Source organism: Pan troglodytes, chromosome 12 (assembly GCF_028858775.2).
Source record: "Pan troglodytes isolate AG18354 chromosome 12, NHGRI_mPanTro3-v2.0_pri, whole genome shotgun sequence".
Taxonomy (NCBI): Eukaryota; Metazoa; Chordata; class Mammalia; order Primates; family Hominidae; genus Pan; species Pan troglodytes.
The window spans coordinates 49,311,248-49,337,899 of record NC_072410.2 but is presented as its reverse complement, the minus strand read 5'-3'; the positions used below and the strand labels follow the sequence as shown (position 1 = coordinate 49,337,899).

General features: G+C 36.7%; 1 protein-coding gene and 1 pseudogene across 11 annotated transcripts in view; both read left to right on the top strand.

Moving 5' to 3' along the window:
* ALMS1 (ALMS1 centrosome and basal body associated protein) overlaps nt 1-26,652 on the top strand; it is a 259,158-nt gene that overhangs the window by 24,435 nt on the left and 208,071 nt on the right. For 10 of the 11 annotated variants that reach the window (XR_008546450.2, XR_010149365.1, XR_010149367.1 and 7 more), the window contains exons 2-6: nt 9,047-9,242; nt 12,775-12,892; nt 14,351-14,823; nt 16,372-16,472; nt 22,103-22,265. Coding sequence is in view for 5 of the 11 variants with exons in the window: in XM_016948790.4 (XP_016804279.3) it covers nt 9,047-9,242; nt 12,775-12,892; nt 14,351-14,823; nt 16,372-16,472; nt 22,103-22,265 (1,051 nt within the window). In the remaining 6 variants the exon portion in view is untranslated. The remainder of the gene's footprint in view (nt 1-9,046; nt 9,243-12,774; nt 12,893-14,350; nt 14,824-16,371; nt 16,473-22,102; nt 22,266-26,652) is intronic. The other variant, XM_016948786.3, reaches the window with a different exon arrangement.
* Nucleotides 8,358-8,669, top strand: LOC107971247 (guanine nucleotide-binding protein G(I)/G(S)/G(O) subunit gamma-5B-like; annotated as a pseudogene).

Below are 26,652 nucleotides of genomic sequence, written 5' to 3'. Positions count from 1 at the left end.
TTAATCTCATTCATACACACCTCACAGGCCAGGAACAGTGGCTAACGCCTGTAATCCCAGCACTTTGGGAGGCTGAGGTGGGTGGATCACCTGAGGTCAGGAGTTCAAGACCAGCCTGGCCAACATAGTGAAACACTGTCTCTACTAAAAATACAAAAATTAGCCAGGCGTGGTGGTGCACACCTGTAATTGCGGCTACTTGGGAGGCTGAGGCAAGAGAATCGCTTGAACCCAGGAGGTGGAGGTTGCAGTGAGCTGAGGTTGTGCCACTGCACTCCAGCCTGGGCGATGGAGCAAGACTTGTCTCAAAAAAAAAAACAAAAAAACCCCCCCAAAAAAAAACAAAAAATACCACACACATACACACACCTCACAGACATATCCAAAATTGTGTTTAACCAAGTATCTGGACACTCCATGATCCAGTCATTTTGATACATAAATTACCTATCATAGCTGGATTCTCAGTCTGCTCTGCATTTCATTTGTTGGGATGTATTGTTTTGGTTGAAGTATATAAAGACAATCTGGCCTTACATAGATGAAAAAGGAGTTAGGGAAAGGAGGCTGTCATTCAGTCCCTGAAAGGGTGTCAGTGACCCTCAGGGATTTTTGGACTACACTTTGAGAACCACTTTTCTAGAACATAGTTATAAACTTTGAAGAAATGAAACGATCACGAGCAGATAGGAAAAAAGCTCATGTAGAGTTATTGGAGGAAAAATGTAGTGTTACTAATAATGGTTAAATATTTAAGGTTGATTAATAACTTGAGTATCAGATTTCTCCTGTTACCTTCAGTTTTCTTTAAATTGCAGTGATTACCTGTTAGATGCAAGATATGGAGGAAGGGAGATACACTATCACTGAGGCAAAGTAGTTAAGACAATCTCTGACCATAAAAAACATAGTACCTGGGGCCATTAAATGGAAGAGGATTGTTTTGGGTCGAATTGTGCCCTCCCAAATTATATGTTGCAGTCCTAATCCCCAGTACCTCAGAATGTGACCTTATTGGTGATTGCAGGTGTAATTATTTAAGCTCACACTGGAGTAGGGTTTGCTCTTAATCCAATCTAACTGGTGTCCTTATGAAAGAGGAAAGCACCATGTGAGGAGAAAAACATACAAGGAGAAGATGGCCGTGTGAAGATGGAGGCAGAAATTGGAATTATGCTGCCACATCCAGGGAATGCCTGGGGCTTCCAGAAGGTAGAAGTAGCAAGGAAGGACCCTCCCCTAGGGGCTTCAGAGGGAGCATGACCCTGCCAACACCTTGATTTCAGACTTCTGGCCTCCAGAACTGCGAGATAATTTCTGTTGTTTTAAGCCACCTAGTTTGTGTCACTTTGTTATAGCAGCCCTAGGAAACTAATACTGGGTCATATTTCTAAATAATATTCTCTGAGGGCATATTTTCGGTAGAGCACAGTCCAAAAATTGATGTCTTCCTTTTTTTCCTGTTTCATACAATACGAACCATGATGGACCCTAAAGCACTTCATTTCATCCTTTACACCTGGGTTCGTCAGAATAGCTGGAACATTATGCCGCTTTCTAGTTCACTTCCTTCTTATTCTATCGTTGTTCATCTTTGTTACTGTCATCTGAGTTACCTTTATTTATTCATGGAAAACTAGCTCTTGCTACATTGTCTTCCTCTCTTTTATTGGTTTCTTTCACTTCAGCATACATTTCCCATTCAGTGCCTGAAGTTCTCATATATTTCATCTAATCTCCAGTGATCTTTACTTCCATACCTCCTTCCAGTCTTCTCCTACCTGTAAGTAGTTACTCATCCCATGATCACAGTCTATCTAGACTTTGTCATCACCAGCTACTTTACTACAAATGTCTCGTCCTCTCTTCCCTTCCGGCTACTGCTTCGGTCAATATTCTGCTCCCTGTTACAGTGAAATTTTTAAGAGTTGTCTATACATTTTCTGTTTCTGTTTCCTGATATCCTATGCTCATTTTTAAAAAGTCAGGTTTATTGTAGGTATAAGTTAAACATATCAAAATTTACTCTCTTAGGTGTACAGTTTGTCAAGTGAGCTTTGACATACGTATACAGTCATGCAGTCACCACCACATTTGAGATAGACAGCACTGCCTTCACAAAAAGGAACGTCACAAAAAGTTCCTGTGTGCCCCTTTGTAGTCAGTCACTTCCCCAACTCCTAGTCCCTGGCAACTACTTATCCAATTTCTTTCTCTTTAGTTTTACCTTTTCAGAATAATACGGTGTGTAGACTTTTGAATCTGACTTCTTTCACTTGGCTTAGCTTTTGAGATTTATCCATGTTGTTGCATGTATCAATAATTTGTCCACTTTAATTTTTATTACTGAGTAGTATTCCATTTGTGTATAGGTTTTTCGGTAGACATACTGCTTCATTTCTCTTGGCAAATACCTAGGAATGGCTGGGCGTGGTGGCTCACACCTGTAATCCCAGCACTTTGGGAGGCTGAAGTGGGTGGATCACTTGAGGTCAGGAGTTTGAGACCAGCCTGGCCAATATGGTGTCGTAGAAACCCCGTCTCTACTAAAAATATAAAAATTAGCCAGGTGTGGTGGCACATGTCTGTAATCCCAGCTACTCGGGAGGCTGAGGCAGGAGAATCGCTTGAACCTGGGAGGCGGAGGTTGCAGTGAGTCAGGATGGCGCCAGTGCACTCTGGCCTGGGTGACAGAATGAGACTCTGTCTCAAAAAGAAAAAACAACAACAACAAAAAACCCTAGGAATGGGTTTGTTGAGTGATAAGGTAATTGTATGTTTAACTTTATAAGAAAGTACCAAACTGTTTTTCCAAAGTGGCTGTACCATTTTGTATCCTAGTAGTATATGAGAGTTCTGATTGCCCTGCATTCTTGGCAGCTGTTGGTATCATCAGTTTTTTCTTTTTTTCTTTTCTTTTTTTTTTTTTAATTTTAGACACTCTAGGAGATGTATTATGGTGTCTCACTGTGATTTTAACATTCATTTCTCTAATGACTAATGATATATGGCATCTTTTTGTGTGCTTATTTGCCCTCCATGTTTCTTCTTCAGTGAGAGATCTCTTAAAATCTCTGCCTGATTTTTTATGGCTGGTTTGTTTCATTTTTTGAGCTTTGGGAGTTCTTTATAGCTCTAGATGCAAGTCCTTTATCAGTTATTTCTTTTGCAGAGACAGTCTGTGGCATGTTTTTGTATTCTCCTGTCTTTGAAAGGCAGAAGTTTTAATTTTGATGAAACTTGTTTATTGATTTTTTTTCCTTTTTTGGTTTGTATTTCTTGTGTACTATCTGAGAAATCTTGGCCTAATCCTATGTCACTGAGATTTTTCTTCTATGTTTTCTTCTAGACCAGGGTTTCTCAGCCTTGGCACTATTGACATTTTGGGTTGAATAATTCTTCATAGTGGGGGTCTGTCCTGTGTGTCCTAAAATGTTTTAACAGCATTCCTGGCCTCTTCCCACTAGATACCAGTAATAGTCCCCCAATTTGTAACCATCCGGAATGCTTTCTGACATTGCCAAATGTTCCATGGTTGAAGGGAGAGGCGTGTCAAAATCTCTCCCAACTGAGAACTGCTTTTTCAGAAGTTTTGTAGTTTTACGTTTTACATTTATGTCTAAGATCCATTTTGAGTTGGTTTTTGTATATGGTGTGAAGGAAGCATCCAAGCTGTATTTTCTTACATATGAATATGTAATTGTTATTCCAGCACCATTTGCTATCTTTTTTTCCAGTGGATTTCATGACATCTTTGTAAAAAAATTAATTGACCTTATATATGTGGGTCTATTTCTGCACACTATTCCATTGATTTACATATGTGTCCTCATGCCAATATTACACTCTTAATAACTGTACTGTCTTAAGATCAGGTTGTGTGAGTTTTCCCACTTTGTTCCTCTTTTTAAAAATTGATTATTTCAGATTCTTGGAATTTCTATATAAATTTTAGAATTAGCTTGCCCAATTTATATTTTAAAAGCCTGCTAGAATTTTTTATTAAGATTTCATTGAGTCTATAAATCAATTTGAAGATAATTTTGACATCTTAACAATATTGAGTTTTCTAATCCATAAACATGACAGTTCTCTTAGTTTATTATTTCTCTTTAATGTCTTCATCAATGTTTTGCTGTCTTCAGTGTGCCAATCTTACACGTTTTGTTAGACTTACTGGTATTTTTAGAAATTTCTATTTCCTATTATTCATTATAAGTGTATAGAAATATAATTGACTTTTTATATTGACCTTGTGTCCTATTACCTTGCTAATCTCACTTACTAGTTTTAGTAGCTTTTTTAAAAAAATATTTTCTTTAGGACTTTATATGCAGAGTTATATTAACTATGTTTTGTTTTTTACTTTTAAATAGATTTGTCATTTCTTTTTTTCCGTTTTTTTTATTTTGCTTTATTACACTGGCTAGGATCTGCCTATTCTTCTACTTGATCTACTTTGTGTTCTGACCCCAATTCTTTGAAAGGAAGTATCACCAGCAATATTTATGTAGCTGAATACAGTGAATACTTTTCTGTCCTCCTCTTAGGTACGATAAATAGCATTTAATACTATTATTAATCATTACATAACTTCTTTAAATTATTTCCTTTCTTGGGTTCTTCTGTTTTTTTTTTCTACTCATCTGGCTGTTCTCTCTCAGTATCCTTTGCTGCTTTATCTTCCTTTGTTAAACCTTAGAATCAGAATTTGTAAGCTGTGGACCCAAGTATTACTCAAATGTGGTTTTCAAAAACCATTTTTTTTGGCATAATGTTTTAACACTTTTGAAATAGAATACTTTAAAGTGAACATGCATGGTTAGCCACAAATCCCATTACTCTCCACTTCCAGGATGGATTACTTCATTTGTCTTACCCCCATACCCCTATACACATTTAGTTTTCAACCTCTGCTTGAAACGTTGGAATGTTCGCGGTCTCATCCAGATCCAGGACTTTAAATACATCTGTATACTGATAAATCCCAAAGATGTATCTCAGACTTTTATTTCTCCCTCAAAATTTGTTTGTATTTGTCAGAATGCTTATATGTTGTCCCTCCCCACATCTGTCAAAAATATTTAGAGATTTGTTGGCCTTTTTATATTGATTTAAAAGGTATAACACGAAGAATATTTGATGATTGAAATGTATCAAGAAAATACATAATGCAGAAAGTTAAAAAAGGTTGAACAGAGGTTGTTTTAAAAATTCAGTTTATAATGGGAAATTATAAGAATATGTTTGCATAGGAGAGGAATGATTCAGTAATGAGAGAAAAATGGGTGAAGGAAAGTGGGAGAATCACATAGGAAGGAAATCACTGAAAAAAATTTGAATGAGATAGGAAGGCCTTTGAGAGGCAGAGTGACTTTTTTTTATTTTCAAGTCATAAGATAGAAATCTGGTAATGGGGATTGTAGATCTGGTGGTTGAAGACAAGGGAGTTCCTCTCTCCTGCTCTACACTTATTGAAGGTCATCAGTTGAAAATTAGGAGCGTTCAATAGTTCTGAGGAGGGAAGGTATGAAATCTCAACTCACCAGGAAAATGTAGTAGGATTTCCAGGCAATATTGAGTGCCCTTCAGGTTTAGTGACATCAATTTAAAGAAAAACCAGTCAGTTTGGGAGTGTGATTTCTCCAGCAACGTGCTGCTGATTGGATTCATGCAAGGAGACGGTTCCATCAGTGTTAGCTTTTGCTGAGCAAATAGGATAATGGGAGAAAAACGCAAGAAAGTTAAGGGTGTTTGCAAGGCAGTGATTATAAGGATGGCTCTGAACTCTCAGAGGGGCAAAGAAGGAAATACAGATAAGAAAGGAATAAAGAAAAGTATAAATGTGATAGGATAGTTGTCTCCATGAAGTTAAAAAATTATTGCAGTAGAGGAACTAGAGAGTAAGTGATCTGTGGAGGTCAGAGGATGGGCAGAAAGACTAATGGATACATCTGTCACTATTAGGGAGGAGTGAACTATGGGATACAGGCTCAAACCATGGTCAGAGAGGCTAAGAGATGAGTCAGGGGACCAGTGATTTTTGCTTTAGTGAGTCACAAGATGATTGGAATTCTCCTGCTTTAAAACCTTTTGTTGGCTCACTAACCTGTCCCCTATAGAATGGAGTGCCCTCAAAAGAAAAAATGTAAAATTAATCATTCTCATATTCCTTTTATTTTCAAGTATCAGAAAGGTGAAAAGCATGTTTCCAGTAGCAATTTGATGTTATAGATCTGATTAATTTATTCAGTGTAGAAGGGATTGAGGTATTTTGGAATGTCAAAAGTCTGCTACTCCATAAATGTAGCATTAATATTCTAGAATATTTCTCTCCACATTTTTTTCTTTGCATGTATTTGTATAACTGATATTATGTAGTGGATAGTGGGTATCTTTTTTTCTTAAACTTACTATATGAACATTTTATTAATGAATTTTAAATATTGGAAATGTCTCTTCAAAGACAAAAGTCTTGTTGGAAAATGTTTGTGAAAATATTTGTAAATTGTAATACATCTTCTTTTTATGGATTCTGGACCACTCGGGAATTAAAAGATACCTATATTCTCTTAGAAACATTTGAGTTGATCAAGGAAGAAGAGTCCAGTAGTGGAATACTTACAAAATAATGAAAATACATTATATGTCTAAAGTTGCTGTCAATATAATGCCACTTTCCCATGTTTTTATTTAAATAAATAAAGCAAATTGAATGAATTAATTATTTAACCAAAGATTTTACATAAAGACTCAAAAACTTGTAATCCCAGCACTTTGGGAGGCCAAGACAGGGGAATCGCTTGACTCTAGGAGGTCCAGACCAGCCTGGGCAACATAGTGAGACCCCTGTCTCTACAAAAATTTTTAAAAAATTAACTGAGTGCCTGCCAGTAGTCCCAGCTACTCAGGATACTGAGGATGACAGGATCACTTGAGCCTGGAGGCAGAGGTTGCAGTGAGCTGAGATTGTGCCACTGTATTCTGGCCTGGTTAACAGAGCAAAAGCCTGTCTCACACACACAAAAAAAGAAAAACTGCAAATAGAGGAAACATGGTAAAGAGAAAAACAAGTTGTAAAATATAATACAGTTGTTAAATTCAAGAAATGGAGAAAAAATAGATATATTCCTAGTAAATAGAGTTGCGAAAAAAATCTCAATGAAATAGACTTTCTACAAAACTATGAGTATTTTATAGAGGTAGACTAGGATTACTGAGGAGGAAATTGAGAAAGTTATGTTAGTACCAGCTATCAAAAAGATTTTTGGAACTAATAGATTCGCTGATAAATCTTTTACATTTTTAAAGAAAATTGAAGTTGCTTAAATAAATACAGAACAACGTTATGAAACAAGAAAATGAGGGCATTCTAAAATACTGATTAATCTTAGTTGTGACCATATATGTGTGAAAATGTTAAAGAATATGCTAGCAAACATTTAAACGTCTGATCTACCACTGCTGTGTAAGAAATGTGAACATGTTTCAATATAAAGAAATTTATTGACTTGGGAGGCTGAGGTGGGAGGATCAAGCGCTTTAGCCCAGAGTTTGAGTCCAGCCTGGGCAACATAGCAAGAACCTGTCTTAAAAAAAAAAATTATTGCTATCCTTTATCAGGTTTAATTGGGGAAAATGATGCTATAACATAGTTTGAGCTAATTTAGTGTTCATTTCTAATCAAATTATTTGAAAATGAAAATACTTTCATATCATGATAGACTATACTTAATTATTAACTAATATTAAATTCAAAAGGAAAATACCTTTTAAACTTGTCACCATTAGTATTTAATACGACTTTAATTCAGCATTGTTATTTAGTGTGATCTGTAGATTGGTGCCAGTCCATGATTTGCTTGTTACTGGTCTGTCAAGAGATAAGTACAGAAATTGAGAGGAAGTGTTTAGAAACTTTTATAGTAGTTGGATAGAGTAATTTTATCTTTTTTAGACCTAGAAATCAAACATTTGGGCTTGTGTTTTATATCTTGGGCTTATAGTAAGACTTTTAAATTTCATTTTTCTAGTTATTTTTACTGGTTTTAAAAATTAGCTTATTTCTCATTAATTTTTGTTAGCATTTTAGTAAAGTGTCAGTATGTGATGAATTGGAAGTAGGAAAAACTGGTTCTTCCCTATAGGTAGTTTGAGAAGCAGTTCTCTGGATCTTGCCACTAATTTAAGAGTAAATATTTGAAGGAGACAAATGTATCACATTCATGGGTGATATGATAATGTTATATATACTGAGAAGAGCCAGGGATCGTTTAGAAACTAGTAGAGCTAATAAAAATTCAGTCGAGTGAATTCCAAACCTAAAGCTGAAGTGAATGCTTCAGTAGGACCCATGAATCGGCCCAGCCCTTGCGTGCACCAAGTTTGGCCCCTCTAGCATCGCCGCCACGAAGAAAGTGGCTCAACAGCTTTGGCTGAAGGCCCGGCTCAACTGTGTAAAAATTTCCCAGGCAGCTGCAGACTTGAAACAATTCTGTCTGCAGATCGCTTAACATGACTCTCTGCTGACTGGAGTATCTTCAAGTACAAATTCATTCAGACCCCAGAAAGTCTGTTGCTTTTTGTAGTAAAATGAATCTTTCAGAGGTTTCCCAAGCCACTTCTCATGATACAGTGAATATTCAAAAGAGAGCTACATTTGAAGCCTGTACAAAAGCTTATCCCCGAAACACATGTGCCAGAATATACAAACTTCTACTTTTGTCAGTCCTTAATATCTACCTCTCTGAATTTTCATGAATTTCTATTTCACAAGGGTAATTGTTTTATATACACTGGCAGCGGCGTACAATAAAACTTAGTATAAAAGGTTTTTTTTGCGTTAAAAAAAGATGTGTAGTAATGGGAAGAGGTCTAAAATGTAGTTAATATTGTGAGAACAACAGCTTTACATTTTCTATACTTTGATGAGAATGTCATTAAATAGGAAGCTATATAATACATGAGTGGACATTTTCATCTAAATATTAATATGTATGGTAACTCAGTTAATGACTTAGCATGTTTTCCTTTAAAATTTTTCTAGAAAACAGAATCTTGGCATTGTCTTCCTCAAGAAATGGACTCTTCCCAAACCTTGGATACATCCCAGACCAGGTTTAATTTGAGAACGGAAGATACTGAAGTGACAGACTTCCCCTCTCTGGAGGAGGGTATATTGACGCAATCAGAAAATCAAGTAAAGGAACCCAACAGAGATCTCTTCTGTTCTCCACTGCTAGGTAATGCGTCTTTATTTTAACTAGTAGTAATACCTCACAGTTGTAAGTTTTGCGGGGACTGCAAGTCTTGTAACTTTCCCCTTTTTGAGTTAAGGAGCTCTGTAGAGACCTACTCAGAGGGATTAGCTTATTTCTGTTTTGTTTGTTTGTTTTTTACTGGCTAGCTGATCTAATTATATTAAGTGTGCAGTTGCCTCTCATTTTATCACTTCCCGTTGCTCACAGAAGGCAGAAAGGTGATAACTGTCTACTGTGTGTGCCTCCTCAGTCTTGAATTTGCAGAGTTTTTGGGATGAATAGTATACTTTGGTTATCTCAGCAATGGAGACTCCATGATCCCCCACAAAAAACAAAAAACAAATGTTCATATTTACCTTTTTGATTTTTAGAATTAATTAAGGCATATTTATTATCCTTAGCTTTCAAGCCAAAAATTGAGGTAAAGAGGTTGAGTGGCTTGTCTGAGGTAGATCTTGCTGCTTTCCTCTGTTTAGTATGGAACTGATTTATTAGCTCTTTATAAAAGATAAACTTTAAGTACTTTTAAAATCATTAAGGGATTCAGTTATGAAGATGGTTTTATAGTTTTGTAGAGAAGCATGAATAGAACTTAATTCAGCAAGTTCTTTGCCAACATAAACTAATGCTATCCAAATCAAGGTATTAGTGCCAACGTATTCTATGATGTGGATTATTAAAGTCAATTTTAGGTCCACATTTTAAGAAAGGTTGACAAAATTAGAGTACCTTTGTGGGAGGAGAGGACTATCTTTTGATAGACAAAAGAGAAGACTTAGCTATGGTCAAATATTTGAAGGGCTGTTATGCTAAAAAGGAAGCAACTTATTTTTTATTCATTCATGTAACAAATATCTAAGTGCCTCCTATGTGTTTGATGCTAGGGGTATATAGATGAAAGCTACCTCCTCTTCTGGGAAGGCAGTCCAGTAAACAGAAAATAACAGTACCATGGGATTTGTATTATAATGGTGTAGAGCAGGAGTCTGCCAACTATAGCTTACAGGCCAAGTCTTGATTTTGTACTGTCCATCTGCTAAGAATGATTTTTGCATTTTTAAAGGATTGTAAAAACAAACAACAGTAGTATGTATGACCAACAAAACCGAAAATATTTACCATCTGACCCTTTATAAAAAAAGGTTTGCTAACTCCTGGAGTTTAAAATGAATACATAACTTAAAGGAAAGCTATTTTTCAAATTGATGTAAAAAAGAGCTTTCTAATAGAGCCATTTAATACTGAAAAAGGCTATATAACAACGACAAAAAGTGAGCTTCATGTCACTGCAAAATGTCTAGCAAAATTCTGTATTAGGATTTTAGCACTGGGGAGGAGATTGTACTTTGTGACCTAAAATGTTTTCTAATGTAAAGTTTTATAACTCTGGCTTCTCATTTACTATAGTTAGGGCAGAACATTTTAAATTATTGGAGTAGATTCCTGGATCTCATAGGCAGAGGAAATTTTATCATTGCTGTTTTGTTATGCATAAGTACTAACATTGTGATAAATAGGCTCTCGCCAATGGCAAATGTCATTGATGATGGCTGGTGCCAGAATGGTTAGATACCTCAAAAAAGAGGGATGCAAGCCAGTAACAGATATACATACTTGAGGAAACAAGAAGCAGTTGAAAGCTGTAAGAAAAAGGCATGGCAAGTAAAATACACCACCTTCCCATCACACACACACAGATAATGTTGTACACTTGAGAATCATTAACTCTTCAGCTTTGGCCTGCTCCTTTAGCAAATACATTTGCCTATTTACCTGATTTAACTGTCCAACTCCACCCTGAGATATTCTTAAATATTTAAGGAGATGCTGAAATGCTGCTTATAACTTACTTGTTACTTACTATTCCTTACTTATACTTAAATAGCTATTTTAGGTACTGAGGATTTCTGTAGGTTCTGAAACCTGGTTAGGGTTAACTCTAATTTTTTTTGAGAAAAGACTGTCAGATTCTTTAAATACTCAGCCTACAGTTAAGTGGAAATAGTAAATTTGCTTTACTTGCCCAAAGGTCCCCCTTGTAGCATTAGCTCTAGTGTATTTGGGGACTTTGTTAAAAACTCTTCATGAGTTTTTAGAGGGGTGAAGGACTGTTACGGAGGTTTAAGACTGCTTCTCTGTGCCAAGACCAAAGAGGAACTGTACCAATTGTTCCTTGGTGGCAAAGGTTATTGTTATATATCAGTTTTTCATTTTTAATTAATTCATTCAGTAAATAAATAACTCTCTTTTGAGTACCTTTTAAGTGTAGCAGGTACTTTGCTAGGCACTGAGGATATAGCTATGGATAAAGTAGACACAGTTGACAATTTAGATGGGAAGTGGATAGACTGAAGATTAAAACAAGAGGGTGATGAATTATATGGAAGTTATGCAGGGTATATAAGCAGTGACAGTATGTGTTTTGACTAAGTAAAGGACAGATGACAACATGGTGAGCTCTGTGAACTCTAGATTTGCAGTAATTTCAGGGGGAACAGTAGTGTGAGAGAGGAGTCCTCACTTTGTACACAGTGTTGCAGGCATTCTGAAATCAAGAAAGTATACTGATTAAAATAAGAATGATTTAAGTCAACATTCAGGAAATCACAAGAATTTTTTTTTTTCACTAAAGCAGCAGTTCAAACTTTTTGGGTAACAGGATTCTTTTACACTTTTAAAAATTACTGACAACTCCAAAGAGCTTTTGTTTATTTGGGTTATTGATATTTCCCACATTAGAAATTAAAACTGAAACATTTAAAATGTATTTATTAATTCATTGAAAACATATTTTATAAAAAATAACTTTTCCAATACAAAAATGTTTAGAAGTATGGCCATGTTTTACTTAAACAATTCTATAATGTCTGACATAATAGAAGACATCAAGACTCTCATGTCTGTTTCTGTATTCAATCTGTTGCTGTATCATACATTCTGTAGCTTCTGGAAAATGTCACTGTATCTTTTTGAGAGAATGGGAGTGAATAAGGCATATGATATCTTAATATTATTTTGAATAAAATTTTGACATTAGGTACCCGCTAAGAGTGTCTTAGGGCCCAGGAGCTCCTGTGCTATGCTTTGACATAACGGGTGTAGTCTATATTATGTAAGATGGGAAGAAACACTCATAATAGTTAAGAGCGTTTGCTAAAAGTTGAAATGCTTGGGTTCAAATCTCACTCTGGCATTTCAGCTACTTGAATGTGGACAAGTTACTTAATGCTTTGTAAGTTTTGTAATCATGTTTCCTCACCTATAAGATATATATAATAATACCTATCTTTCAAGGTTGTCATGAGGATTAAATGAAATATTGTGTGTTAAGCACCTGGACCTTGTCAGACTCTCAATAAATGGTAGCTGCTACTGCTGTTGCTTTTATATTATTATTCTAATGCTTGTAGAATTCTCCATATGGCAGCATATGTAGGTGCTTTAAAGTATTATATACGTAAGTAAATAATCAATTTTCAGCATTACCCAGCATTTAATATTTGAAACTTTACAGTCATACAAGATAGCTTTGCTTCTCCTGATTTGCCTTTGCTGACCTGTTTGACACAAGACCAAGAATTTGCGCCTGATTCTTTATTTCATCAAAGTGAACTAAGTTTTGCATCTCTGAGGTAGGATGATTTATTTGCATGTAACCTTTCTCATTTCTTGTTCTATGTTTTTACTAATATTAGTGACTTCAGGCTAAGGTGGGACTTTGAGGTGGGGCTTAGATACTCTTAGGACAAGCCCTGAAGGTAACAAAGTCCTGTACTAAGACTTGATGCATATTAATTTGGCAGAGTAACATATGTGTAGAGATGAACCAGATGACAGTAGTTTATTTAAAAATAATTCCTAATATATTCAGGCATTTCAGGCATATTTTAATTTAGAAGACACACGGGATTTTCCTTCTTATAAACCTCCCCATCTGCTGCCCATCATCTCTCTCCTCCCTCTCACCCTTATTCTGCAGAAAGCATTTATTTCTTGTCCACTAACTTGTTTGGCACTCTCATTTTGTTCAGCTGTTATTGAATGAGACTAGTTAGCTCTCCTTACCTTATAGGAGGTGTCAATATGAAGTAAGAAGATTTTTATGAACAAACATATCCAAATGAACAGATACTCCAAATTCATGTCCTTTAGAATAGTCATAATGGGAGAAAAGTCTGGAATTTTCAAAACATATTTGGAATTATTCAAGAATATGTTTTCTTCTTTTAGAATTGAAAACCCACCTTAAATTAAAAACTATAGATGTTTAGAAAGTAAAAAGTAACCTCTGTCCTTATACTATATATTTACCTTATATCACTTTTATGAAAAGTGATCTATACACATTAGATCATCAACTAATGATTAAGTTACTGTTGTGTTTTGGGAATAGATCACTTCTTGAGTGGTTTCTTTCTCTTTCTCTTTTTGTTTGTTTGCTTTTTTTTTTTTTTTTTAGATGGAGTCTTGCTCTGTTGCCCAGGCTGGAGTGCAGTGGTGCCATCATGGCTCACTGTGACCTCTAACTTCTGGGCTCAAGCAATCCTCCTGCCTTAGCCTCCACAGCAGCTAGTACTACAGGCATGTGCCACCATGCCCAGCCAATTTTTAATTTTTTTGTAGAGATAGGGTCTTGCCGTATTGCCAAGGCTTGTCTTGAACTCCTGGCTTTAGGTGATCCTCCTGCCTCAGCCTCCCAAAGTGCTGGGATCATAGGTGTGAGCCACTGTGCCTGGCCTTGCATGGTTTCAAGAGCACAATAAATGATGACTAGTAAAAAAGTTAATGCAGATTAAATGAAAAATCATGGTAGGCGTCATTATGAAAATCACATTCTGTGTCTATTGTTTTAGGAGAAGTCTGAGATAATATCAGGGTTATAGGGTGGTAGTTCACCTTTTAGTTACAAAGAATTTGCTTTGCTCAGTCATTAGCCATCTTAGGAGAGTCTGAAATTAGGAGAGCTGTGTTTTTCAATACACTTTTCAAATAAACTTGATTTCAGTGACATATGTATTTTTGTGTTAGTACTTAAAAATTAAATGTTTTTAATGTTATGTATTTATTTATTTTTAACTATATATTCTCAGGGGAATTCCTGATAAGTCTGAAGATACTGAATGGTCTTCTCGACCATCGGAAGTTAGTGAAGCTTTATTCCAGGCTACTGCAGAAGTAGCCTCAGACTTAGCAAGCAGTCGCTTTAGTGTATCTCAGCACCCGCTTATAGGCAGCACAGCTGTTGGGTCTCAGTGCCCTTTTTTACCTTCTGAACAAGGGAATAATGAAGAGACTATTTCGTCTGTTGATGAGCTGAAAATTCCCAAAGACTGTGATCGTTATGATGATCTTTGTTCATATATGTCATGGAAGACACGAAAAGATACACAGTGGCCTGAAAACAATTTAGCTGATAAAGATCAAGTTTCAGTTGCAACTTCATCTGACATAACCGATGAAAACATAGCTACTAAAAGAAGTGACCATTTTGATGCTGCTTGTTCATATGGGCAGTATTGGACACAGGAAGATTCATCTAAGCAGGCAGAAACATATTTAACCAGTAAGTACCCTGATTCTTTTTCAGATTCATCTGACACAATTGATAAAAATAAAATTCCCAAGGGAAGTAACAATTTTAGTGTCCCCTTTTCCTATGTGCCATGGAACAAAGAGGGAACTTTGCACCACCCAGAAACGTGTGTAATCAGTAAGGACTGTTTTTCCTTTCCACGTGAAGTTGCTGCTCATCATCATCATAAAATGTCATATTCTTTCTTGTGTTGTTTGTTGGAAAGAAGAGGAAAAGGGCTTCCCTTGACTTCTGATAGTCATTATTTTGAGAATGTTTATTTAAGGGCTCCAGCTGAGATTGAGGTGAAACAAAAGATGGATTCTTTGGAGGGTTATGAAAGAAATGAAGAAGGTTTACAGAAAGAATCATCTCAATGTTTTGAACTAACGGAGACTAGAAATAATTTAGTATCTTCAGAAGTGCAACCCAGATTCTTAGAAATACAGTATATTAGGAATGTTATAGCTCCTGATAATTCTGTAAAAGTTTCAGAAGCACATGTACTCTCCAGGGGACATAATACCTCTAAAATGGAGGCTTCTGGTTGGATTGTTGTATCCAACTTGGATGAGACATCAGAACAACTGTATTTTCAAGAGGAAAGAAACCAAAAGGGAACTTCTCTTTTTGGTGAGAAAAATATTGATGCTGCTGAAAATATAGCCTTTGAGGCAGTTATTGCCTCTATTGAGCCTTCTAAGAAAGAGAGTACAGTAAATGAAATCCAAGCTGACATCAATAAATATTTAACAGATGACAGCCGAGAGAGAGCCAAAAAATCCAGATCTTTCTCCATTAAATTATAGTGATGAAAACTCTTTATTTGATAGGCTTAAACATCCATGCTATCAGTCTACTCCTGGGGTGTTTGAACCAGCAGCTTCAAAACCATTGTTGCATAAAAAGAGTAATAATGATAGCTTCCTATACTGGCATCCAAATTTAAAATTACCCCCTAATGCTCTTCAGAAAATGTTCATTAAGCCACTTTGTGTTATTCCAGAGCTTAAGTCATCTGCTTCTTTGAGTGAAAAATCTTACAACCAGGCTGTTGGTGTTGGCAAAACACAGTCAGCTTTATTTCAGTGTGATATAAGCAATGAACCATTTCTTCCCTTTGGGAAGATAAAGTCTGTTCCTTCTCTTGACCTTGCAGAGAAGGTAGGATCTTCAGATGTTATTTATCATGTGAAAGTATTAACTTCAGATTCTTTGGTTTTACAAGATTTAAAGCAGCCAACCTTTGAAGAAGTTGCAGATTACTCAAACTTTAATTTGGGTAAGGATGTTAACTGTAGAAATGCCATTAAAGGTCCACCTGCAGCTGTAGGAAGCAGCTTTTTCAGCAAACTTGGTGGCATGTGATGCAAAGTCACAAGGTGCTTGTACCATTGACCAGTGATGCATCATTAATTGCAGTCGCCCAAGAGACATTGCTGAAAGCTGATACAGGCCAAGGTGAAAGTCCTTGGTGTGTGGGAGCTGAGCCTAGTTTTACTATACATACAATTATGCAAAATGACTCCTATTTTGTAGAGGGCCTGCAGGGGAAGGCTGAGTCTGACGTCATTACTCTGGATGGCCTAAATGAAAATGCTGTTGTATGCAGTGAAAGAGTTGCTGAACTACAAAGAAAGGTGAGACACAATAAAATGATAGTTGTAAGAAACGTGGCCTTTTTCAGTATTGTTTCAGGAAATGGTATTGTTTGTTTTTATTTTACTTTTTACTGTTTCCTGGGTACATGACCAATGTCATTTGACTGGTGAGTACATTGAGCTAGCAGCTTTAGAGAAATTTCATGGTGATCTAGAGATGCATGACAGCTCCCTGCACTGGCAGCCTGCTTTACAACTACCATCTGAGAAGGAAAGCAACTTTGAAAAGCCTGTAAGTTTTTCTATTTGACATTTTTTTTCTGGGCGGGGAGGGAATGTTTTATTTGAAAAATTTCCAAATTTTATTTGAAAATATTTTATTTGAAAAATTATATCCTTCAGTACCAGCTTGTAACTTGTACCTGTTCTTCATCTGATATCCAGGAATGTGTTCCATTAGAGGTTGGTATAAAAGAAATGTTTATGTTTCATAGACTGTAAGACTTAGTTCTGTGGTGTCTTGGAAAAGGCATCCCATGGGGCTCCAGGCCTTTCATATTGAGGCAGCCTAACTCTTCCTAGTTGTGCCAGCAAGAGTCTTTAGACAGTGTTAAGATTAAGCTTATTCATGGGAACATTCAAAAGCTTGTACTTTGAATGTTTCCCTCTGGTCTTCAATGCACAAGCCTTGAAACAGTCCCTGGAATATTTAAGTATTTCTGTTTAGAAGCTCTTGAAAGACTTGACTTCAGACGTGTCTTGAAAATTGTAATACCCATGTTTGACCAGGAAGGATAATGAAGTGCTTAACATCCAAACTGGCCAGTGTCTCTTCAAAGGGAAGTATCTCCTTCCCAAATGAGCAACATACTAATGTATATACATGTCTCTTCCCTCTCTCTATTTATATCATTATTACCATTGTGTGTGTGTGTACTAGAAACTGGCAACTCTAGGATGTCATAAAAATTTTATGTCAGCCTTTTTATTTTAAATTAAGTTCTGGGGCACATGTGCAGAACGTGCAGGTTTGTTACATAGGTATACAGGTGTCATGGTGGTTTGCTGCACCCATCAACCTGTCATCTACATTAGGTATTTCTCCTAATGCTATCCCTCCCCTAACCCCCTACCCCCCGACGGGCCCTGGTGTGTGATGTTCCCCTCCCTGTGTCATTCTTTTATAGAAGGCTTTTATTTGCTTGGATCCTTGGATCCCTTGGCCTTAATGTTCCTCTGGTCCAGTTGAATGAATATCCTCTTTTGTTGTCTGGTACTGTAAGTCCCAAGGTGGGCCCTACTTCCTTGTGATATAGCCTTATATCCTGTTATTCATTAAATACAGTTAGATAAAATAAAATAGTGATGTACTTAATGTTACTTCTCTTTTCCTATGTATAAGATTGGTATGTTTTTGTAAAGCTCTATTAGTTTGGGTTACAACCACATTTAGACCTTTAGGTTCAGATTGTTGGTAGAAAATGAACAAAGATATTATGATGAACTTTTATTTATAATTTATTACATTTATTAAAATTTTTTTTAACACAGAATCACTGGGTTTATTTTCTTCAGTATTCTAAACTAGGCATTTTTTAATTTTAATCTGATAACTGGGGATGAAAATGATAGTTAACACTTTGTGCTCAAGTACTATGCTAAGAGGTTACATGTATATATCAATTCATTTTTGTCCTCTGTCAATCCTATCAAATAGAATTGTTAGAGATTATTATCATCCCTATTTTACAATTGACACTTAGAGGATTTAGGAACTTGCTCATAATTATTCAGCAATTGGGGGAACCAGTATTTGAAACTAACCATATCTGTGTACTTAACCACCATACCATAAACTGTCCCCCCTCCCCCCACCTTTTAACTATTCTTGGTGAAACTAAGGTTAAGATTTTGCATTATTTTAGCAAGAGTAGAGGTTTTGAAGGAGATTGCCTAAAGTTGAGTTCAATAACAATGAGAAAGTAACAACTTTTAAAGTGTTCTAAATTTTTAATACTACTTTTGTGACTTACATCAACCTTTCATGTAGATAAAATGTATTTTAAAAACATATGTAACTAACCTGCACAATGTGCACATGTACCCTAAAACTTAAAGTATAATTTAAAAAAAAAAAAAGATATATAGGTTCAGTTAATGTGCAGAGACTAGCTTTGACCACTGCTCTAAATTTTAATCTGTCCTTAAATATAGCCTGAAGTATTATTCTTTCAATCTAAGGAAGATGCTATTATTCCCTGTATTGTCTTTCAGTTGTAGCTCTATCTGTCTTAGTCTTAGATCTAGGAGTTATTTAATGTCAATATCAGAAAAGCAAGGAGCCAGATGTGGTAGTACTTTTTCTGCATGGCTTAGCTTGCTTTCAGGGGCTTGCTTGCTCCTTGGTTTTTCCTTATGCTCCTCATCTGTGTCACAGAAGAGTCATTCATAGTTACTTGGTTCACTTTTATATCTACTCCTCATAAATGATTATTTGGGTATCCACGTATGTATGATGCAGCTTGGAACTGTGAAAAGAACATAGAAATTTTGAGTCAAAATCCAGTTCAGTTACTTTGTTAGCCTTGTGTCTTGAGCAAATGACTTCAGAGGATCACTTTCCTGATCTGCATAAGGAAATAGGAATAGTAATAACCTTATACATCGTACTATTAAATGGGGTAAGTTATATAGCATTTATATGGTGCCTGGTTGTTAGTTCTCTTCACTTTGCTGAAACTAGACTACTAGAGTCTCTGGTGGTTTCCTACTTTCTATCATTATTTTGTTTTTCTTTCTCCTTGTTCTTGGTAGCAGCACATAATTAATATGCTTTTTTTTTTGAGGCAGAGTTTTGCTCTTGTCATCCAGGCTGGAGTGCAATGGCACAATCTCAGCTCACTGCAACCTCCATCTCCTGGGTTTAAGCAGTTGTCCTGCTGCAGCGTCCCAAGTAGCTGGGATTACAGGTGCCTGCCACTATGCCTGGCTAATTTTTTGTCTTTTTAGTAGAGACGGGATTTCACCATGTTGGACAGGCTAGTCTCGAATTCCTGACCTCAGGTGAGCCACCTGCCTCAGCCTCCCAAAGTGCTGGGGTTACAGGCGTGAGCCACCGTGCCTGGCCTAATATGCTATTTTAGTACCTCTTGTTTTGGCCATTTAACTCTAAAAATTATTTAAGGTTTAAGCCTTAGATTTCTTTTCTCTCCCCTTCATATCCCCCCACCTTTGGAGACCTAGTTGCCTGTCTCTGTGTGGATGATTATCACCTCTGTTTTTATACCCTAATATTTGTCTAATTTATTTTGCATGTTTTCTTGTGAACATTGTCATCACCCCAAATTCAACTTGCTCTATAGCAAAATAACTCATGTTTTTCCTAAAATTAGACTGACTTGTAGAGTTCCTGAGTTTTTATGAAAGGTATTAGTATTTTTCTGGTTTCTTGGTCATCTTTCATTCTTTCATTATTGATTAAACATTGGGAAGATAAACTACTCTTGATTTCTGTTTTCTCCTGGTTCTTTCCATTTTCAATTAGCAATGAAGATCTGCTGGTTTCTTAAATAAATATTTCTCATATTTTTCATTTTACATTTTCTTTTGTATTACCTACTTTTTTTTTTTTTTTTTTTGAGACAGAGTCTCCCACTGTTGCCCAGGCTGGAATGCAGTGGTGCGGTCTCAGCTCACTGCAAGCTCCGCCTCCCGGGTTCACACCATTCTCCTGCCTCAGCCTCCTGAGTAGCTTGGACTACAGGTGCCCGCCCCCATGCCCGGCTAATTTTTTGTATTTTTAGTAGAGACAGGGTTTCACCGTGTTAGCCAGGATGGTCTAGATCTCCTGACTTCGTGATCCGCCACCTTGGCCTCCCAGAGTGCTGGGATTACAGGCGTGAACCAACGTGCCCGGCCGGTATTACCTACTTTAATAGTTCTATATTTTGAAACTTTAACATAATGAAATTTTTTTGACGTCAAGCTTGTAATAAAAATTTTTCTTTCTGTGTTTGAAAGCTGTAGAAGAAAAACTGCTATAAACTATAAACACACACTGTCTCTCACAAGTGTCTATATATTATATATGGTCATGCCACATAATGATATTTCAGTTAATGACAGACTGCATATATGATGGTAGTCCCATAAGATTAAAATACTGTATTTTTACTGTACCTTTCCTATGTTTAGATACGCAAATGCCATTGTGTTACAGTTGCCTACGGTATTTAGAACAGTAACATGCTGATAGGTTTGTATCCTGGAAGCAGTAGGCTAGACCATATAGCCTAGGTGTGTAGTAGGCTACACAGTTGTAGGTTTGTGTAAGTCACTCTGTGATGTTTGCACAACAACAAAATTGCCTGACAGCACATTTCTCAGAACATATCCACATCATTAAGTGATCTATGACTGCATATTATATATATGCATATATATTTATGTATATTTATGTGTATGTATATATGTGTATATATATAGCCTGTACTTCAGAGAAGTTTCCTGTAGGAGTGAGGTAATTGAAAACTATGAACTTTGTGCTATGTGGAGAGCAGGGCTTCTTAGCAGCCTTATCATTTTGAGTTGGATAATTCTTTGTTATGGTGGGAGGCGTGTTTCCTGCGTATTGTAGGATGTTTTGCAGCATCCATCCCTGGCCTCTATTCACTAGATACTAGTAATATCCCCTCCCCTCACAAGTTATGACAGCAAAAAATGTTTCCAGGCACTGTCAAATGTCCCTTGATGGGTACAAAATCTTCACCAGTTGAAAAGTAGAGAAACCTGTATGGGCAGTAGATGTAGATATAGAAATAGATATGGAATGTTCATTTCCACACTTCAAATGGCTTCCTAAGAATGTTCATTACTACACAATGAAAAATTGATGAAAGAGGTTAGAAAAATTCATGCTTCTGTACATTTTTAGACTTCATCCTGAGAAGATGTGACTGAAATAATCTTTTTAGGGAAATAAAGACAACCTAAAAATGATATATATTTTTATGTGAGGGTGCACTGTGAATTTGGTGAAAAGTTGTACATGTTTAGGTATTAATGTCACCAATATTGGTTTCTAATTTCTTTTCTAGCAAGGACTTTGACTTGATGAAACATTAGGAACTTCTTTTTGAGCAGTTACCCTTTACTTCACTACCAATTTATAGTCTCCACTACTTTTGTTTTAAGAAGTTTGAGGACTTATGCTTGTTGGTAACCGATCACAGTTATAGTTCTTTGATACTCTCATTTTTCTTCTAAACATTTGTGAGTTTCTAGAAAATATTCCTGTTTTCTTTTTCCTTCTTACTCTTTCTTGCCCACAGTGCACCTCTCTACCTTAAAAAGAAATACCTGAGCTTGTCCAGAATAATCCCATGGTTCAAATTCTGCAATGATCATAAGGAGCAAACTTCTGAGTAACAGAACACTTCTAAGCATACTATCTATAATATTTTATCTAGACAGATTTCTAAGCCCTCAGGATGATTTAGTCTTCTAGAGTTGACCCAATAAAATATGACTATATATGAATTCAGAAGGTTTGAGATTATGATCTTAAGTAACTAGTGTAACTTCTCAGTGTTCCTCTTTGTAAAAATGAGGGATTATTTTTAGCAGATGAGGTTTGAAATTAATATCTTACTTTCTTCATTTCTTCGTAGGTGCGTCATTCTAATCTGGGCATTAATGAGTCTTTTTCATTTTTATTGCCTTCATTTGTTCCACATAAGCCAACAAGAGAGTCGGAATATCACTCTTCAGATCTCAGAATGTTGAGGATGTCTCCTGACACTGTGCCAAAGGCTCCTAAACATTTAAAAGCAGGTATGTAGAAAAAGGAGATAGTAAATGTCCTACTTACGGATACCTTGTGAAAAAATATCTTGTTAGGTCTATCTAATTTTGTATTTTTTAATATCTATAATAATTATACTTCAGATTAGATGTGTTTATAAATCCTGTCTTAGTCTCTTTAGACTGCTATTACAAAAATATCTTAGTACTTTAAGTGTGGCTTATAAACAACAGAAATTTGTTTCTTGCAGTTCTAGAGGCGGGTTCCAAGATCAAGTGCTGGGAGATTCAGTGTCTTGTGAGGGCCTGTTTGTCATAGATGACATGTTCCTCTGTGCCCTCCCGTGGTGGAAGGGGCAGGGGGTCTCTCTGGAGTCGTTTTTTATAATGGGCACTAATCCCAAACATGCGGCCTGTGTCCTCATGATCTAATTGCTTTCCAAAAGCCTTACCTCCTTAATTTCATCACCTTGGGGATTAGGATTTCAACCTATACTTTTCGGGGGAGACACAAACATTCAGACCATCACAAATCCCCTGATGTTTTATTAGAGGAATCATTTGGTTTTTCATCGCATTCTACATGACAGTGTTTAGAACTGAATTATATGGAGGAGTCTGATGTTAGAATCTGTTTATTCCTTTGTGTGACTTGAAGGGAAAAAGGAATTGATTGAGCCCAAGATGACAAGAGTGGATGCAGATAAGTTTGTAGAGAGGAAATTGAGAGAAATCAATTTTGAGGTAAAAGCAAGATTATCTGCTGAGGGAGGTGAGTAGTGGTGGAATTAGGTTAGAGGCGTTGAGGAGAGTGGTTTGGTGAAGACTTACAGTTTATGTTGAAGTGAATTTGAGATGGAGCTGACCAAGGGAAAGTAAAAGGATTGGAGGGCAATTCTGAGAAGTCAGCTCAGGTTAGTGATAATGATTTTATAATATTGTCAGCCTGTATAGAATCTCTGATTTGTTTTTCCTGCTAACACTCAGGAATGGAGATGATGAATTACAGTATTGATCCTTGGTTCAGGAATACATTGAATGGGTATGGTAGAAGGATAGCAGTCAAAGAGAGAAGAGTTGATCACCTATTGGTTTCAGCCTACATAGGGAAAGAGAAGCCAGAAGAGTTGTTATTCTAGGAGAAAATAGAAGGACCAGAGATTTCTTTATGAAGTTGATTAGATGAGGTGGGAATAAGTTACTGAGAGCACTAGAAGAATAGGTAATTTTGGTCAGATTGAATAAGTAGATTTAAATGAGGATCAGTTTGAAGGGTGATGAAATCCATTAAATAGCCCTGGGATTGGATGGTAGAAATTGAATAAAAATTACTGGAGTAAATAAAATTTTGGGTCAGGTACAGTGTCTTATGTTTGTAATCTCAGTACTTTGGGAGGCTGAGGTGGGAGGATCACTTGGAAGAGTTTGGAAAGGATTGGTATTAATTGTTTTTGAATAGAATTTACTGTGAAACTACCTGGGCTGTTCTTTGTAGGAAGTTTTTAAATTACTAATTTCATCTCTTTCCTTGCCATAAGTCTATTTAGATTTTATATTTTTCATGAATCAGCTTTTGCAATTTGTGTCTTAAATAGAATTTGTCCATTTAGCTAGGCTATCTGTTTACGTATATCTGTTCATAATATTCCCTTGTAATCTCTTTCATTTCAGTAAGGTTAGTTACAATGCCCTCTCTTTCATTCCTGATTTTAGTAACTTAAGTTTTCCCCTGCTTTTGTTCTCCCTTTGGTGAATCTAGTTAAATTTTGTCAATTTTGCTGATTTTTTCAAATAAACTGGTTTCTTTATTTTTTTCTAATCTTTATTTTTCTTTTCTGATTTTTGTTTCATTTATTTTCATTCTAGTCATTATTTTTCCTTCCTTCCATTTGCTTTGGGTTTAGTTTGTGCTTTTATTCTGTTTTTTAAGGTGGACAGTTAGGTTATTGATTTAAGCTCTTTCTTCTTATTATTACAAATATGTATACAAATTGATAAATTCCTAAGCACTGTGTTAGCTGCATGTCCTAAGTTTTGGTTTATTATATTTTTGTTTTAGTTCATCTAAACTTATTTTCTAGTTTACATTGTGATTTTTCTACATTTACCCTTTGGTTATTTAGGAATGTGTTGTTTAATTTCCTTCTGTTATTATGTTTCATCTGGTTCAGTTTTTGTTGGAAAACATACTTTGTATGATTTCTGTCTTTTTAAGTTTTATTGAGGCTCGTTTTATGTTTTAGCATGTAGTTTATTCTGTAGAATGTACAGTTTGTACTTGAGAAGAATGTGTATTCTGCTGTTGTTAGGTGGTGTGTTCTATAGATGTCTTTCAGCTCTAGTGGGTTTAGTTCAAATTTTCTGTTTCCTTGTTTGTCTTCTGACTAGCTGTTTTCTCCATTTTCAAAAGAAGGGTATTGAAGTCTTCAACTCTTTTTGTTTAATTGTCTATTTCTCCCTTTTTTTCTCTCAGATTTGCTTCACACATTTTGACATTATGATGTTAGATCCATATATGTTTATAATTGTTATATATTCCTGATGAATTGACCTTTTTTTGGAGACAGAGTCTTGTTCTGTTGCCCAGGCTGAAATGCAGTGCGTGGCTCACTGCAACCTCCGCCTTCTGGGTTCCAGCGACTCTCGTGCCTCAGCCTCCTGAGTAGCTGGGACTATAGGCGTGTGCCCACCATGCCCGACTAATTAGAATTGACCTTTTAATTGTTATAAATTGTTCCTCCTTATTTTGAGTAACTTTTTTTTTTGTTTTAAAGTCTGTTTTGTCTTAGGTTAGAATAGACACTTCAGCTCTTATGGTTGCTGTTTGTATGGCTTATCTTTTAAAATCCCTCTACTTTCAACCTATTTGTATTATCAAAAATGATGTATCTGCTGTAAAGAGCATATAGTTAAATCTTGAGTTTTTAATTTTAAAATTCTGTTTTTGCCTTGTGATGTGATTATTTAATCTGTTTGCATTTAATGTCATTATTGATGTGATTGGATTCACATTTTCTGGCTTACGTTTGGTTTTTCATGTGTCTTGTGTCCTTTCTCTGTTCCTCTTTTATTATTGCATGAAGTGAATATTTTCTAGTATGACACTTTCAGTTTAGTTTTTAAAATGATTTTCTAGGTAGTTTTTTTTTAAGTTATATTCTTAGTGATTACTCTGGAGCTTATAATATTTATCTTATCAGAATATACTTCTGATTTAATTTATACTAACTTAATTCTAGTATGATACAGAAACTTTACTCCCATATAGCTCTATTCCCTCTTTTTTTTTGGTGCTATTATTGTTATACATACTACTCACACACGTATATAAATGCCTTTAAGTTTTTGTTTTTTTTTTTTAGTCGGGGACTTGCTCTGTTGCCCAGGTTGGATTGCAGTGGCATGATCATAGCTCACTCTAACCTGAGCTCAAGTGATCCTCCTGCCTCAGCCTCCTCTGTTGTGAGGCCCACAGGTGTGTACCACTACACTGAGCTAATTTTTCAAAAAATTTTTTTGGTAGAGATGGGATCTCACTATGTTATTAGTCTTGAACTCCTGGGCTCAAGCAGTCCTCCCACCTTGGCCTCCCAAAGTGCTGGGATTACACGTGTGAGCCACCATGCCAGCCTGCTTTATATATTTTCAAATTGCTTTTTAAATCAGTTAACAGAATACAGGAAATGAAGTATGTCTTTTTGTAGTTACCGATGTAGTTATTTTTACTAGCACTATTTGTTTTGTTATGAAAATGTTACTACTGCCCGGTCTCCCTCTCCCTCTCCCGTCTCCCTCTCCCATCTCCCATCTCCCTCTCCCGTCTCCGTCTCCCGTCTCCCGTCTCCCTCTCCCGTCTCCCTCTCCTTCTCCCTCTCCTTCTCCCTCTCCTTTCCACGGTCTCCCTCTCATGCCGGGCCAAAGCTGGACTGTACTGCTGCCATCTCGGCTCGCTGCAGCCTCCCTGCCTGATTCTCCTGCCCCAGCCTGCCGAGTGCCTGCGATTGCAGGCGCGCGCCGCCACGCCTGACTGGTTTTGGTGTTTTTTTGGTGGGGACGGGGTTTCACTGTGTTGGCCGGACTGGTCTCCAGCTCCTAGCCGCGAGTGATCCGCCAGCCTCGGCCTCCCGAGGTGCTGGGATTGCAGACGGAGTCTCGTTAACTCAGTGCTCAATGGTGCCCAGGCTGGAGTGCAGTGGCGTGATCTCGGCTCGCTACGGCCTCCACCTCCCAGCCGCCTGCCTTGGCCCCCCAAAGTGCGGAGATTGCAGCCTCTGCCCGGCCGCCACCCCGTCTGGGAAGTGAGGAGCGTCTCTGCCTGGCCGCCCATCGTCTGGGATGTGAGGAGCCCCTCTGCCTGGCTGCCCTCTCTGGAAAGTGAGGAGCGTCTCTGCCCAGCCGCCATCCCACCTGGGAAGTG